This window comes from Dermacentor albipictus, chromosome 5 (assembly GCF_038994185.2).
Source record: "Dermacentor albipictus isolate Rhodes 1998 colony chromosome 5, USDA_Dalb.pri_finalv2, whole genome shotgun sequence".
In the NCBI taxonomy this organism is placed as follows: Eukaryota; Metazoa; Arthropoda; class Arachnida; order Ixodida; family Ixodidae; genus Dermacentor; species Dermacentor albipictus.
In genome coordinates, this window is record NC_091825.1 from 120474835 (window position 1) to 120489524 (window position 14690).

General features: G+C 49.7%; 1 protein-coding gene across 2 annotated transcripts in view; it reads right to left on the reverse strand.

The window, feature by feature from the left end:
- LOC135911606 (leucine-rich repeat-containing protein 24-like) overlaps positions 1 to 14690 on the reverse strand; it is a 58610-nt gene that overhangs the window by 28820 nt on the left and 15100 nt on the right. The window contains exon 2 of one of the 2 annotated variants that reach the window (XM_065443922.2): positions 9530 to 10876. In XM_065443922.2, coding sequence (XP_065299994.1) covers positions 9530 to 10872 — 1343 coding nt within the window. In that variant the 5' untranslated portion in view covers positions 10873 to 10876. The remainder of the gene's footprint in view (positions 1 to 9529; positions 10877 to 14690) is intronic. The other variant, XM_065443923.2, reaches the window with a different exon arrangement.

Consider the following 14690-nt stretch of genomic DNA (forward strand, 5'->3'; position numbering starts at 1 on the left):
CCAGCCCGTACTTACACTGGCTAACCTCCCTGTCTTTCCTCCACTTTGTCTCTCTCTCTCTCTATTACGTAGATCATATAGAGACCACGTCGAGGAAGTTTGCAGGAGCTGGGCATTGGGATTCGCACTTACCGCTTGCCGAATCCACAATACGAGGAAGCCGCAAACGAACGGCAGAGGAAGAGAGAGGGCCAAGCGAATGCACTGCCTCTAACCGAAGATAAAAAATGAACGAAGAAGATTTCGCAAGCCGATGGGTAGCGAGCGATTAATATCGTTTATCAATGGGCGAACGAGAGCCCTCGAAGCTGTTTGAAGAACGTTCTTGCGAGGGGCCCGGGCTGTTCACGGGGCCACCACTTACGCTGGCGGGAGATCACACGAGCATCATACTAAGAAGGCTCGCTAGTGGGGCAAGGTGGAATACAGCGGTTCAGATTGTAAGCGGTATTTGATTTACAGAGTACCAAGAGAGAAAAAGTATAGGGTGTACAAGCCCGCATGGATCTTGACTTCTAACTGGGAGCGTACATAAAGCACGAGACGACTACACACAGTCGCTACACCATGAACTATGTACACGGACACCAGTCCCTTTCCCATCCCGGACATTTCCCCTCGGTTCCCCAGTGGTTTCCCACAAGGCCACCGCTGTGGTTTCCGAACGGTGGCGTGAACGGACGCATCAACAGCCAAAAAAATCCCGCGAAACCATATAGCACCGCAAAGTGCAGCTCCAATACTGCACCATCGCGAGCTATTTAACTCCAAGTCAGAATCAGTTCCGTTGTCATGCAAGATCAGCCAAGGCAGTTCCTTCTCGAATCCTGCCCTACCTCTGCCGCAAAGCACTGTGGGCAGCCCTCCGCATTGGCGTAACACCTCTCCACAGCTGCGTGCGCTCTCCCGAGCGGAATAAATACTTAATGCGGTGATCTCGGAGGCCACGGCACGAGTAGAGAAACCAGCTTCCCCTCCTCCCCCGCTGACCTCTGTCCCTTCGCCGTTGGCCGGAACCGACCGCTTTTTTACACGCATTTCGCCAAGCGCGTCCAGCCACTCAACCCACTCGCTGAAGGCAGGCCCGACTAAACGCGACCCGACTCCCACTCCCCTCGACATCGTTCGAATAAACCCAATGACCTGAATCAACGTAAGAGCAGCGCAAAAAAAAAGGGGGGGGGGGGGGGGGAGTTGGGCTAAAAAAAAAATGGCTGTGGCTTAGGTAAGGTTAAGCCCAGGATGCGAAGCATACTAGCCTTTATTTTAGTTGTTGAACCACTGTTTAGCCTGGTGAACTGCTGTTGCTTGGCTATATTTGGTTCGGCTAGACGAAGAAACAACTCATGCGTTACCCTGCTTCGCCTTCAAGAGTGGAACGCGACAGCGTTCCCGTCGACCCGCCAAGGGGTGTAAGACAATGGGCTACAGGGCAGCGACTACGCGCCCCGCATTGGACGCGGTGAGCGTCGAGCAAAGCAGCGTTCGGCGCGGCAACGAAATGTGCGCCTGAGCAAGAGACGCACGCCTTAGAAACAGCGCGTTTCTAAGGCAACACCGTATTCACTAGAGGCGTTTTTGTACCGCTTTGAAGCGTTGTACTCGTGGCTCAGTGGTAGCGTCTCCGTCCCACACTCCGGAGACCCTGGTTCGATTCCCACCCAGCCCGTCTTGCAAGAGTTGAGCCAAAGCCACTTCTCCTCTGTCGTGACGTCACGGTGTCACGTGATTTCATGGTCACCGCCGCGCCTGAGGAGCTGGGTTGAGCCCTCGTAATATGCTTCGCATAAAAACACATGTAGAAAAAGGACGCCCTGTTCCCCGTATGTGTGTGTGTGAGTCTTTTAGCACTGTTGTTGGGTTCGTTCTCGATGATCCAACCAGCTCTATAGTCAGTGCGCTACCGGTGGCCTTATGAGTCAATGCGATGCAGGTGGTGGTCCAACTCATCCCGACTTCGTCAAGCCCGTCTAAGCACCGCTACTGCATGTGATTATTGCGGTCAAGTTGCAGGCACCTATGTGCTCGATTTCGTTTACTACGCGCAATGCAGCAAAAACATACTTGTCGCGTCGATCAACTAGAGAGGAGAACCAAAAGGGTTTCTCATATGTAGGCTGCCTTTCAACGACCTTCGCGCGACGCGGTTTGTATGCGGAAGCTTCACGGAGCGATTATTGGTGCGCAATTGGCTAGCCGCCCTCCCTTCTCGGGAAAACGCAGTCGGTTCTCGTTGCTGATCAGTTGGCACGAGCCGTGTAGTCAGCACTGTGCAACAAGGGGTGCGTGAAACTGAGTGAACGCATGAACGTTACAGAGAACAATAGACGGCAATCGGGAAGAGAGTGCAACGACCGCTGATTGCAATCACGCGAGACGCGGGGCTCTTCGACAACTGGTGACACACCCCTGAGCTCAACTCGCAGAAGCCTCGGGCACAACAGTTGCCGGCTACGTTTGCCAGGCTATAGCCCCCAGCCTGCTGCGACACCACCACCACCAACAACAAGAACAATAGACGGACAATCGGGAAATTCTACTCAGAACAGCGTCCGGGTTGGAATCCCGCACCAGCACAGGGTAACAGGCTAATGCAAGTATGAAAGGGAGAGGGCCTGTTCCAATCCAAACAAATGTTCCAAGCGTGTTCCAAAAGAGTTCAGCCGGAGTTCCAATGCAAGTGCGGCAACACCGCAGAGAAACTTGGAAGTAGCCCTCGCAAGCCGATTATAGCGTGCACAAAACTGTAGCGATGTTGTCGTATCCGACTGCGCGCTACGCATACCAGGTCGTGCTGGGCACTCGAGGCTAGTGACTGAAGGCGATTCCAACGCAGAAGGTCACGTGGCGACGCTACGCGCGAGATCGCGCGATTGCCGCCCTGAATGGCCGCGTTACGCTTCTCCAGAGCCAACATCGTTGCTGCTTCCAGTACGAGTGCTTTGTGTTTTGAAATTCGTTCTATAGACCGCTGTATCAGGTCAGCATTTTAGGAGGATTCCAGCTTTTAAGGTGAACGCCACGATATATATATAGCACTGAACTCGGGACACATCAAGAGAGGGAACGACCGTTATTCAAACGGGAGAGTGGTGCGATGAACCGAATTGCTGGATCACGCGGCTGCGACGGCCGCTATCGCCAAACGAAGGGTACACGGAACGTAGCTCCCGATGATGAGCGGTTATTGCCTCACGTTTTTTTTTTTTTTTCGTAAGCTCTAAATAGAAGCTCTCCCATCGCGCATGCTATCCTTATCGCGCTGCATTGTTTCGCTGCTCGCATAATGCGCGGTCAATTCGATCAACGACGGACCTTCGCATCTGCGCTTCGCTAACACTGTCCTTGAGCCGGGAGCGCGTCACTCTCGAGCCCTCGTGCCCAACGTGCTTTGAGGTCGTAGCTGAAGCTCAATGCAGTTCATCATCATCATCATCAGCCTGGTTACGCCCACTGCAGGGCAAAGGCCTCTCCCATATTTCTCCAACAACCCCGGTCATGTACTAATTGTGGCCATGCCGTCCCTGCAAACTTCTTAATCTCATCCGCCCACCTAACTTTCTGCCGCCCCCTGGTACTCTTCCCTCCCCTTGGAATCCCGTCCGTAACCCTTAATGACCATCGGTTATCCTCCCTCCTCATTACATGTCCTGCCCATGCCCATTTCTTTTTCTTGATTTCAACTAAGATGTCATTACCTCGCGTTTGTTCCCTCACCCAATCTGCTCTTTTCTTATCCCTTAACGTTACACCTATCATTCACCTATCATCAGAATGCAGTTAGCGCGCCCAAAGTACTCTTTATAGGAGACCTCGAAATATACAAACTGAGAGGTACTGAGTTCACGCGGTGTGCTCATTGTAAACGTACCTGTCGCCCCGTTGCTAAGCTCATGTTGTAAGGTACGTGCGAGCCTGTTATCATTCACGTGCAGTATCTATTCACGTGCAGCGTATTCAGGTGCAGCTCTACGACGCGCAGTATGCGCGTACTTCTTCAATTTAGGCGTCTCGAAGGCCATGACCGAAGTTTACTCGACCATTTTTCACGTGCCTCGTTACCTCTGACGACGCAGTATACATTTACGTGTGTTGAATCATGCAGTTTGAACTTTTCCCCGCTTCAGCGTGTGAAAAGCAACATGATTGATTGATTGATTGATTGATTGATTGATTGATTGATTGATTGATTGATTGATTGATTGATTGATTGATTGATTGATTGATTGATTGATTGATTGATTGATTGATTGATTGATTGATTGATTGATTGATTGATTGATCGATCGATCGATCGATCGATCGATCGACCGACCGACCGACCGACCGACCGACCGACCGACCGACCGACCGACTGACTGACTGACTGACTGACTGACTGACTGACCGACCGACTGACTGACTGACTGACTGACTGACTGACTTACCGACCAGAGTTTAAAGATTCGAAGCAACACTTCCGCTACGAGGGACTCCGCGTGCATTGGAGTGATCCGCTTTAATTTTGACCACCTGGAGTGTATACCTTAAAGCACAGCTCAAAATAACCGCATCCAAGGCCGGGTATCCAAACCGCGACCTTGCGCTGAGCTCCACAACGCCACAGTCACTGAGGCATTATCGCCGTACAATTTCACTTGCTCGTACAACTGTGACTGCACAGCCCACGAAACAGGAGCGGCCGGCATGCACACTCGAGACGCCAACGCCTCCAGTTCCCAGACGTACACTACACGAGTAATACGCAAGAGTCGAGGCATATATAAGTATATACGAACAAGCGGCGATGCGCGAACCATTGCGTGACTTCGAACAATATGGGGCATACTTCCTCCCAGGAGAAAGTGCGGAAAACAAACGAAAAAGGTCAAGTACCCGCCGAACGCTTATCGGCGGCACGCCATACAGCGCGACGCCAGCGTGGTTTTCGAAGAGGGGGGGCTCCCTCTTCTCGAGACGCCGCGGTTTGGCCCGGCACCGATGGCCGTGTGAGAAACGAAACCGCTATCGTGCTCACGTTGCACTGAGCACAGCGAAAGCTAAGAACGGAACAAGGACCGCGTTTTTTTCTTTCTTTCTTTTGCCCAAATATGTGCGGCAGAGCTATCGTCATCGTGATCGATCCCGTCTGTTCCTCTTTGCCGGACGACGGTACTGCAAGCTAATTTGTTTATATTAGACAGAAGACCATTCACTCTTAAAAAGATACTTGGCCCATGGCCAACTGCGGGCCTTCAAAAAAGAGCACTTCTTGCTCTGAAAAAGTTTTTAGAGGAGACCAACATTTTGGGAAAATATTAAGTATCAGATGATCCGAATACTTTAATGAGTTACATAAACGTTGTTCGTTGTTCATAATTGGGTTATGGGGTAATCGCATCTTTTACACAACATGTATAATCCTGTTCTGTACTTGCAGTGTATTACATGTGTTGTGTGTTTTGGCTGTTGAAAACAACTGACTTTATATATGCGTACGTGGTCTGAACAAGTGCACAGAACTTTGCGACTCATGTACTGCTGGACTGTATATTTTTTTACTGATCCGGTGTTCTACTGAGTGTTATATTTTGTGTCGCTATTCTCTCTTTTTACGCAAATTCGTTTCCTTTGCCAAGTGACAAGGAGTAGCCGGTGCCACCATAAAGGCGCCAACCTCTCCTAACATTCACTTCAATAAAAAAAAAAAAAGACATCAAGTGTTACCGCACGCTGTTCCCGTGGGAAATGTTCCGCGCGTGTTCTCGTAATTTCAGATTACGACCTATGTAGGCTCTGTTCGCAAACAGGGACACTCACACACATAATGTGGGAATGCACCTCGCTCCCGTTCTCTCATCCCCCCCGTCAGCAGCGAGACTGACCGGACAGCCTGGCTCAGTTCCGGGGACGTCGACCGACTGCTTGAACTGGTGGACTGGGCGGAGGAGGCCAAGTAAGGCCCAGGGCCTTACTTGAGCCCGATCCCTCAGCCACCTCCCCTTTCTCCTTCCCGCTTTCAGTAAAGTTTACCACCACCACCACCAAATTTACCGCGTTATTCGGGAGCGACATAAGGGCTCCAACACTATTTCGCGTGGAATGGCTGAAGCTCACACTCGAGTGGGGGGAAGCGCCGGTAAAATAAAGATTATTCCTAGCTCTCTTTCTTCACACTATTTCCGTAAGAATAACACGGAAAACATGCGGAAATACAAGAATGGACACAAATTCGTTTAGTAAGGATGTGGCGGTAATGTCCGCAACTCGCGCGTATACAGTGTTGTCGAAACTTCGTGGAATTAAAAGCGAGCAAACGACGTGAAGGAGACAAACAGTTGAGACATTAGTTTTCGAGAATTGTGCACTAGGTCCTCGCATAAACACAAGGGTGATGCGGCACAAAAAACACAATCCGATGCACAGAGTTTCGTACAGTCACTCCAGCAATCCAGTTCAGTTCACCCCAGTTCAGCCAGCATGGAAATGATGGGTATAGTACATGGATTTGCCTCAACTTCGTCCTTATGGCTTTAAATGGCTTCGCGACTTTGCAGAGTGACCATCTTTAAGAAAGCGTTATGCATAATTCCGCAAGCATTATTAAAATTGTCCGACGGAAGGATTCGAACAGAGGACCTCTAGCACAGAGACCCGATATTGAAACTATTACGCCACGAACCCAAGGACAAGCGGAACCATTGCAATCACCAGTGATTGTGCGTGCTTGCCGAGTCATATCACCTTCTGTATTAAAACAAGTTGACTCGCCATTACGGCCCTACTAAAGTGGGTGTCCAGGGAAGCAGTTGTAAAATTACCACTGCAACTGCTGAGGAGGGTATGCGATGCTTTATTGGCGGTTCGGGTGCTTGTTTTGAGCTTCTTCCTTATTGAAACGCACGCTGTTCTGTGCGTTGTACGCGTGATTCCAATGAATGCATGCACTGTTCGTTTCGCTTTGCTGAGTGCTTGTAGCCACTGCATTACGAGGGAGATGAGCCATTGCATTCTTTTACTTGCTCAGGGGAAGTACGGACATTAGAGATGATGGTAATTTATGCTCACGGTCGGACACGAAACATGCCGACCATCGAAAGAATAACAGTTTCGCTGTAAAAAAAAAGTATAAGCTGCTTTCAAATTTAGGCCAATTTAGGCCCAGATAAAGCGCAATAAACGAAGCCACAAGATATTCTGAAGCCCTAAGCAAGAAGATCAGACTAATACACGTACTACCTATCGCAGCGCCACAGTTCCCTATGATAATTATATGAAACTCTATGGTCAGCTACTTGAAAGAAACCTGTGACATGAGGAAGAAGCCCGACAAGAACAACACGGGCTCGCTAAGTTATAAAAAAGTCAGAACCAGATTTCTACGTTTCGCTGCCCAAACCAATCTCTGGTTCACAACTCGATAGCAGGCTACAGTGGTGGCCTTGTCGTGGATCAAGCCCACCACCATAACATGTCTGCCACCCTCTGAGTTGCAGCGTTTCGTCCATAGTGGTGGTGTGATTAGCTAGTTTGTTTGCTAGATTTTTTTTTAGACAAAGTTTTTCGCCATTGAAGGTATAGCATGCTGATTCCTTACCCATGTCGTCTTACTGTTTCAAGCACATTAGGGAGTTTTAGATTTTTCGCGTCCAATGATCAGGCACGCAAACATCCGAACTTACATGCGAACGCAAAGACAGTATGATATAACGCAAAGGGCTAACACTGGAGTTTGGGTCTTTGCTGCGTACACAAAGATGCTTGGGCGCGATATTCCTAAAACTCCCTATTATGATCAAGGGACCTGTATTGCGGCCCGTCACCGTGACTTTTTCATCGCCATCGTGAAAAAATGTGGGCCCCGAAACGTCCCAAATGTGTAACTCGTTACTATTGAATTTCACGCGTGAATGTATAACTTTACTGAACATCTGAAAGCAAGCTCGTGTTAGCTTTCTCGAGAAGCTATTGACTGGAGCATTTTAGCATTTCACAGCACGCACGACAGCTATACACCAAGTTAAGAGAGACTCGTGTGGGCCACAATACGCGAAAACATAATAGGTTCTCGTTGTATGCGGCACACCACAAAACATGAAAGCATAATCATGTTTTTGTTGTCGATACTAAGCACAAGTCTTTACAGTTGTAAAATATCGGATCTCCAGAAAAGCCCGTTAGACTAGCTGCTCTGTTTTACAGCGACGGACATAGACGCTTGTTCCGTGTAATGTCGAAGTCTTTAGGGAATGGGTGGCGGAAATTGTCGACTTTTCAACTTGCAGGTGCTTGCTCTATAGCGAGGCTACCGTAGTAATTTCCCATACCGTTTCATTTCACAAGATGAATAGTTCTCTAAAGCTCTTCGCGCAAGGAAACCACAGAGTGCATCAAATTCGCATTCTTCTCAGCACATGCACGGGAAGTATTTTCTCTCAGCTATCAGTCTAAGGCCGGAACGAATATATGGAGCAAAACAGATACAGCGTGTAATGAGAATTTGCCTTGAATTTGTCGATTATCATTTCAATTTTTATTTCTGTTGTAAACGGGCACTACATGCAATATGTCCAAAAACAGGCATTCAGTAACGCCTCACCAAAGGCTGCAATGAGTGCCAGATTGTTGGGTAACTGACAGCTAACAACTCGAAGTCATTGGGAAAAAAGGAGCCACCGATACTTCGTAAAATAAAATGAGGCCAAATAGCGAAGAAGTGAATAATTGCGAGGGCTCATACGTACTCATACTACACCGTTTAATTTTTAACTCCGCACTTAAACGCGAGAATTATGTGAAAGGCAAACCCAGATACCATGCTTGATTTTTGCTTTTTTTCGAGTAGGTAACCCAGAAGATCTGCAGCACACAACAGTGTTCTGACCGCAGTATCAACCGGAAGTCAGAAAACTAGCCATAGTTGTACGACGGATTGACAAAGGACCTATATCAGCAAGAAGGCTAAGGTTCAAGCGACAACACAGGCCTGAAGCCCAAGTAATGAACATTAACATTGAACATTAACGTTGTTTCTGTGTGATATGCGTCCCCTGAAGGGTGATACACAACGGCTATGAGCCATAAGTGAACAAGGTAACTGGGCAGGAAAACGGAGTTCTCCATTGAATTCAGCTACGCTACATAAAGCAAGGACTGGAATGAGAGTAACCACGGGACCGACAGTTGCCAACATTCAGTGGACCCTTACCGACTTGACCGATTCGCATAATTTATCCTGCCGAGCACGATCTCGTGATTGATGAGCGTGGTTTCGTTTCTGCAGCGCGGCGGCATTTCGAGAGCAGTCGATTGCAACTGCATGACAATTTGCCGGAATCCAACACGTTGCTCATCTGCAAACACTATGATTTAATCACGGCGATATACTTTTTTTCTTCGTCTACAGCCTACAGTGCTGCGTACACTCCCGCTATACAGACCCGCATGCACCTATGAACCAACCTATGAAGGACGTGTTGTTACACCGGTCCCTCATCGGCTCAGCGGTCAAGGAGCAACGTTCCTTTCATCACAGACAACGTATACGCACCTGAGGGAAAGGACGGTCAGATTGGTCGCCGGCGTCGGGAAGACGTTCCTGGTGATCTTCTCCAGCCTGGTGAACGATATCTCCAGGTCCCGAATCTCCAGACCCAGGAAGGCGCCTTCGTCGACGCGCTCGAGGCTGCCGCCCTGCACCATCACGTGCGAGAGGCTCTTGGGCATGAGCGAGAAGCTCTTGTCCAGCCTGGGGAAGTCCGACGAGAAGACGAACAGCCGCCGCAGGTTCTTCAGGCGCCCCAGCGCGCTCCAGTGCAGCTGCTCGAGCCCCTTGGCGCGCTTTATCTCGATCATGGTCAGGGTGTCGTCGAAGCCGTCGAACAGGTTGCTCGCGTTGCAGACGTTCGTGAAGTCGGCCATGTACGTGTACAGCTCGGTCACGCGCACGCCGCCGAACACGTCCGAGGGCGCGTCCTTGAGGTTGTACTTGGACAGCTCGAACTCGAACACGGACGAGCCGCGGAGCGCGGCCAGCGCGCTCTTGAGCGCCCTCCGGTCGACGTCCTTGCACTCGACGCGCTCGTAGTTGTGGTAGCTGAAGCAGCTGCAAGGCCGCAGCAAGTCCTTCTTGGGACAGGCCGCGCCCACGGGCTCGACGCATGTGCCGAGCGCCAGCTGGAGGAACACGAGCAGGGGCAGCCGCAGCGTGGCCAGGGTAGCAACAGCACGGCCCGATCTCCGGGAGTGGGAAGCCATGAGTGCACACGGTATAGGCGGATGTAGTTTTCCTGATGTAGATAGCGGGCTGGCCAGCGCGCCGTGTCTGTAGAAGTTGCCGTCCTCGAAGCTACTTCTTCGCCGCCACCGTGCTACCACCGCCGCTGCTGCCGCTGTTCCGGGGGGCCCAGCCTTTCTGCTGCTGCCGCCTGCGGTTGCTGTCACAGCCGGGACCGAAAAGAAGCGCCAACGAGGTTCGAGGAGAGGAGCGCTGGCGGCGGGCCTCGCTGATAGTGACTCCACAGTCTCACCTGCCGCAGCTGCTGCTCGCTGGACGTCACCTTGCTTCTCCTCTCTATCTCTTTTTGCTCTTTCCGAAATTCTTTCGATGCGTTTTTTTCTTTTTTTGTTACCGTACCGCCCAACGCGAAACCTCGGATGCGCGGCCGGCGGGACGCGAGCGTGTCGCCCCCGATGTCCAGACCGGGAATTAACATCGCCGAGCGCTCCGATAAGCGACAACCGAATTTCGCAGATACGACACCAGGTAGCGGAAGATTGCGGACGCGCAGGGAGTCCACTCCAGAGTCGCGTGGAACGAGCCCGATAAAGAGAGGACGGGCACGTCGTCTCTCCTTTTGTTACTTGTTCCCGGTACCCGATGTCTTGCCGCATGCTCCTGTCGGACAAGAGAGAGAGAGAAAAAGAAAAGCAAGAGCGGCACCAGCAAGCCTCAGAGCGTGCCTGAGATAAATGTTTATCACGGGCTGTTCGTATACTACTTGCGTGCCGTCCACCGTTCGTGTGTCGTGGACGTGCCCAATTAGCATCCTATGCAAAACCCGCTCGCGATACCGCGTTCTGCAGGAGTTTTTGCAGTCAGAACTGGTTTTCTGTAGGGAAAGGTCGAGGTCTTATTTATCGTTACTCTCTTTTTCTTTTTGCCCCGTTATCGTCAACTACCTTGTTGCGTCGTGTGTCCCATATCCGCACTTTTATAGCTTCCGCCCGTATCGCTGTGCCATTACGCTTGACAGTCGGTATTGAAAGGCTGCTGCTGCTTAGGTCCTTTCCTGTCTAGGGATGGTCGGTTAATACTTTTTTTGTTCGATTAACGATTATCATTCATCATTTTAGCGTTTAATCGATTAATCGCTTTCCATCGAGTTTTTTTATCGATTTATTGATTAACTGAAGTTCTTGCCGGGAACTTTTAGAAAAGTTGAAACACGGTTATCTACTTTTGTAGGAATCAATTTTAATGTTCGAGATGCGGAACCAAGTTAGAAATACGAGTGTATGAATTTTGATAGAGAATAATCTTTGTTAAAGATTAGATAAAGTTGGCATTAGTGCTCTTTGAAGAGACAAATAAGGTGGCACTTAGAGTAGAATTAAACATATATGGCACTAGTCAATCACTGTACAGTAGAGTTAAACAAGAAAATTACTGGTTCAGGATTTCAAGCCACATATTCTTTTCTATAGAGCGAAGGTATGTCAACTGGCTTGGATGCTTGAGTGAAACCGACGCCTTCTTTGGATGGCCGCACAACCAGCACGCGATAATAGATTTAGAATAGAAGCTACGGATTTGCTGGATTCGACATGAACTCCACCGTTATGTCAAATACGTGCTCCTTACCGGTGCGAATGCTGTGCCAAGGTCTTTAGTGAACTGGCAGTGACACTGCAATCAACGACTGGGTTGCTATAGCGTACCTTGAGTTGCGAGAGCATTTCTAGCTTCCAGCTTCGGACGACGTGTGCGGTGAGGGGTGTTACGGTCGGCATGCGGGGGCTCGCGATCTTCGGAGAAGCGACATCCGAACCCTTCCCAGCCCGCTGCGACGACTCGCCTTGTAAAGACAACAATGCGCCGCCTCAACAGCCAAACGGCGCCGGCATGTCTAGCCACGTTCGGCGGGCCGAGTATTGTTAGTCTATTCGCTGTCGCTTTCCCGGTTTGCTTGGAGCGAGAGAACTCCTGGAAATGAATGTTTTGCGATGCTTTCTCGCGGGCCCCAAGAGTCGTCACAGTCAACGGACAGACGCGGCGGCCACAGACTGCGGGGTCAGCTCTGGGAACAAGAGGCGCCTGCTCGGGTCAAGACCTCTGTCTAAGAGAACCCTCTCACCTCGGTGTGATCAGTGAAACCAAAGTGCGGAAGTGAGTGTGTGAACCCTCCCCCTCAAAGGCGGGTCGACGACGATGACTCTGGACGCTTCCATTGGTCGAAGGATGAACGGCAGTTTTCCCTCACCTAGGGATCTAGGGAGGACAGAGTGTTTTTAAGCAGCCATTTCCGGCTCTTAGGTGTGCATTCTCTCTCAGTCATGTTAGTCTGATGAAGTGTAACGTTCCCCACCCTTCATGTAGATATTGCAAATAAATCTCATATTCCTCGTTCTCGATGAGAACAAGTCACTCCCTTCAACAACGTCCTCAGCGTGGATGAGTCGGACGACGGCATGGGCCAGCTACCATTTATTTCATGCCCAGCCCCAATCCTTACAGGGGTGAAGAGAGGGGAAGCGCTGGGCTCGGCATCACTCACAACTCGTAAAAACAGTCGACAGTCGTTTTACCTAGAGCCGCAGAATCACTGCTCGTGCTCCGCCATTCAAGTGCGATATAAAAATTTTGAGCCACTCCTGTCAAACTTTAGGAAACGATTGATCGAACAGTTCTAATCGATTAAGTCGATTAAATGAAAGGTGGGCATCGATGAAGATTACTCGTATTGCGGGGTACCGTTAATCGATTAATCGTTCATCGATGTTACCAACCCTTTTCCTACCGGTCTCTTTTCTCCCTTCCCTGGCTTTACTACAAGACACTTTACTACTTTGACACGTAATGCGTTAGCATTACGAATGTCAAAGCGGGAAAAAGTGTATGTATGTGAAACGTGGGTAGCCGGTCACGTGATATATATATATATATACATTCATTTGGGCTAGATGGTGCATACTTGAATTAGGAATGAACAGCGCCAACTAAGACGATCACAAGTGGGGGGAACGACACAGGACAAGCGCCAACTTCATCTATCTTTATTCACCGAAAAATCAGCAAATATAAGGGAAAAGACAGACATGCGCGCAATGACCATCATGCGTCATCTGCCAAACCGTTCCAGATAGGGCATTTCGCTTTTGAAGAGGGTCACGGAAGTATCAATAACACAGTTTTTTCCTTTTTTCTTTATACGGAATGCTTCTAAAACCTCACGTGCCTTTGTTTCCCTACTTCTGCCAAGAATCTTTATCTCTCCGAACCGTGGTTCACACTTCCTGCAGTACTGGCATTGTTTTTGTGGCGAATGTTCTGCCGCTTGGTGACACGCAGTGCAAGTTGCGCAATGTTGCGAAAGATGCGCACCTGCTTCTTTCAGCGACCTCACATGTTCAGCAGCACGGTCGTTCACGCATCTGCCCGTTTGGCCCACATAGGTTTTCCCGCACGTCAAAGGTATTTCATATACCACACCGGTGCAGCACTTTACAAACTGCTTTCCATGTTTTTTGGTGCAGTTGCTCCTCGTACCCTGGCTCGCGGCGCAGAGCTGAGCTTGTTTTTCGAGGAGCCGAAAACACGAATAAAATAAACACGAAAATAAATAAAAAAAATAATACGCAGAGCGAGGTGCCAATTGAAGAGAAACGCAGCAACGGGCGGGAGGCGATCGGGCAACGTGATGAAATCCGTTTGAAAGCACAGCCTCGTGCCGGGTAAGACAAGACGCGCGCAATCCGAGATTGCTGGCAGAGCCACTCGTACTGTGCAGTCGAGATAATTAAATTAGGCCGTCGATGAGGATTGCAATTATGCTGGTAGCAAATGACGCGTTCGTGCCGTGCCATTCGTTGACACGGATATACATGCGGGCGCTTAACTCTCAAAACGCTGCGACTCGTCTGACCTTTTTTTTTTTGCTTTGTTTTGTGTTTGTCTACTGCTCCAGGAAATGCGTGGAAAAGTGGGCAGCAACAAAACCATCAGCACGCGAAGGTGTAACTTCGGACTGTTCCTTGTTTGCGCAAGCTTTCCCCGCAACCTGTCCGAAAAGATAGTGACGGGACAGCCTTTGTATGCAGCCACGGGCTTTTCGAACCGGGCATGTTTGTCGGCAGTGGAAATGAGTGCAAGCCTATAGAACAACAGCACTCGCGCAAGCCACACGAAAAACGCCCATCAGCTTGTTGCGAGAAGAAAGGTGCAAGCTGTGTACACACGCTCCTGCAATGGTACATGTCGGGAAATGCTGTTTGCACTGCAGCAATATACGTCCCCATGAGGAGAGGTACATCATGGAAGCCGGAGGAGCCAATTGCGACAGGGCTGGTTGCTGAGGTTCACGTATTTATTTCTGAATGCCTCGATCTCAGAGAGGTCATACAGGAGGGGTGGTACCTAACAAAATTGTTTCATACAGTAAGCGCGAAACACACGAAAAAAAAAGAAGATGTACTGCGCATAAAAAAAAACG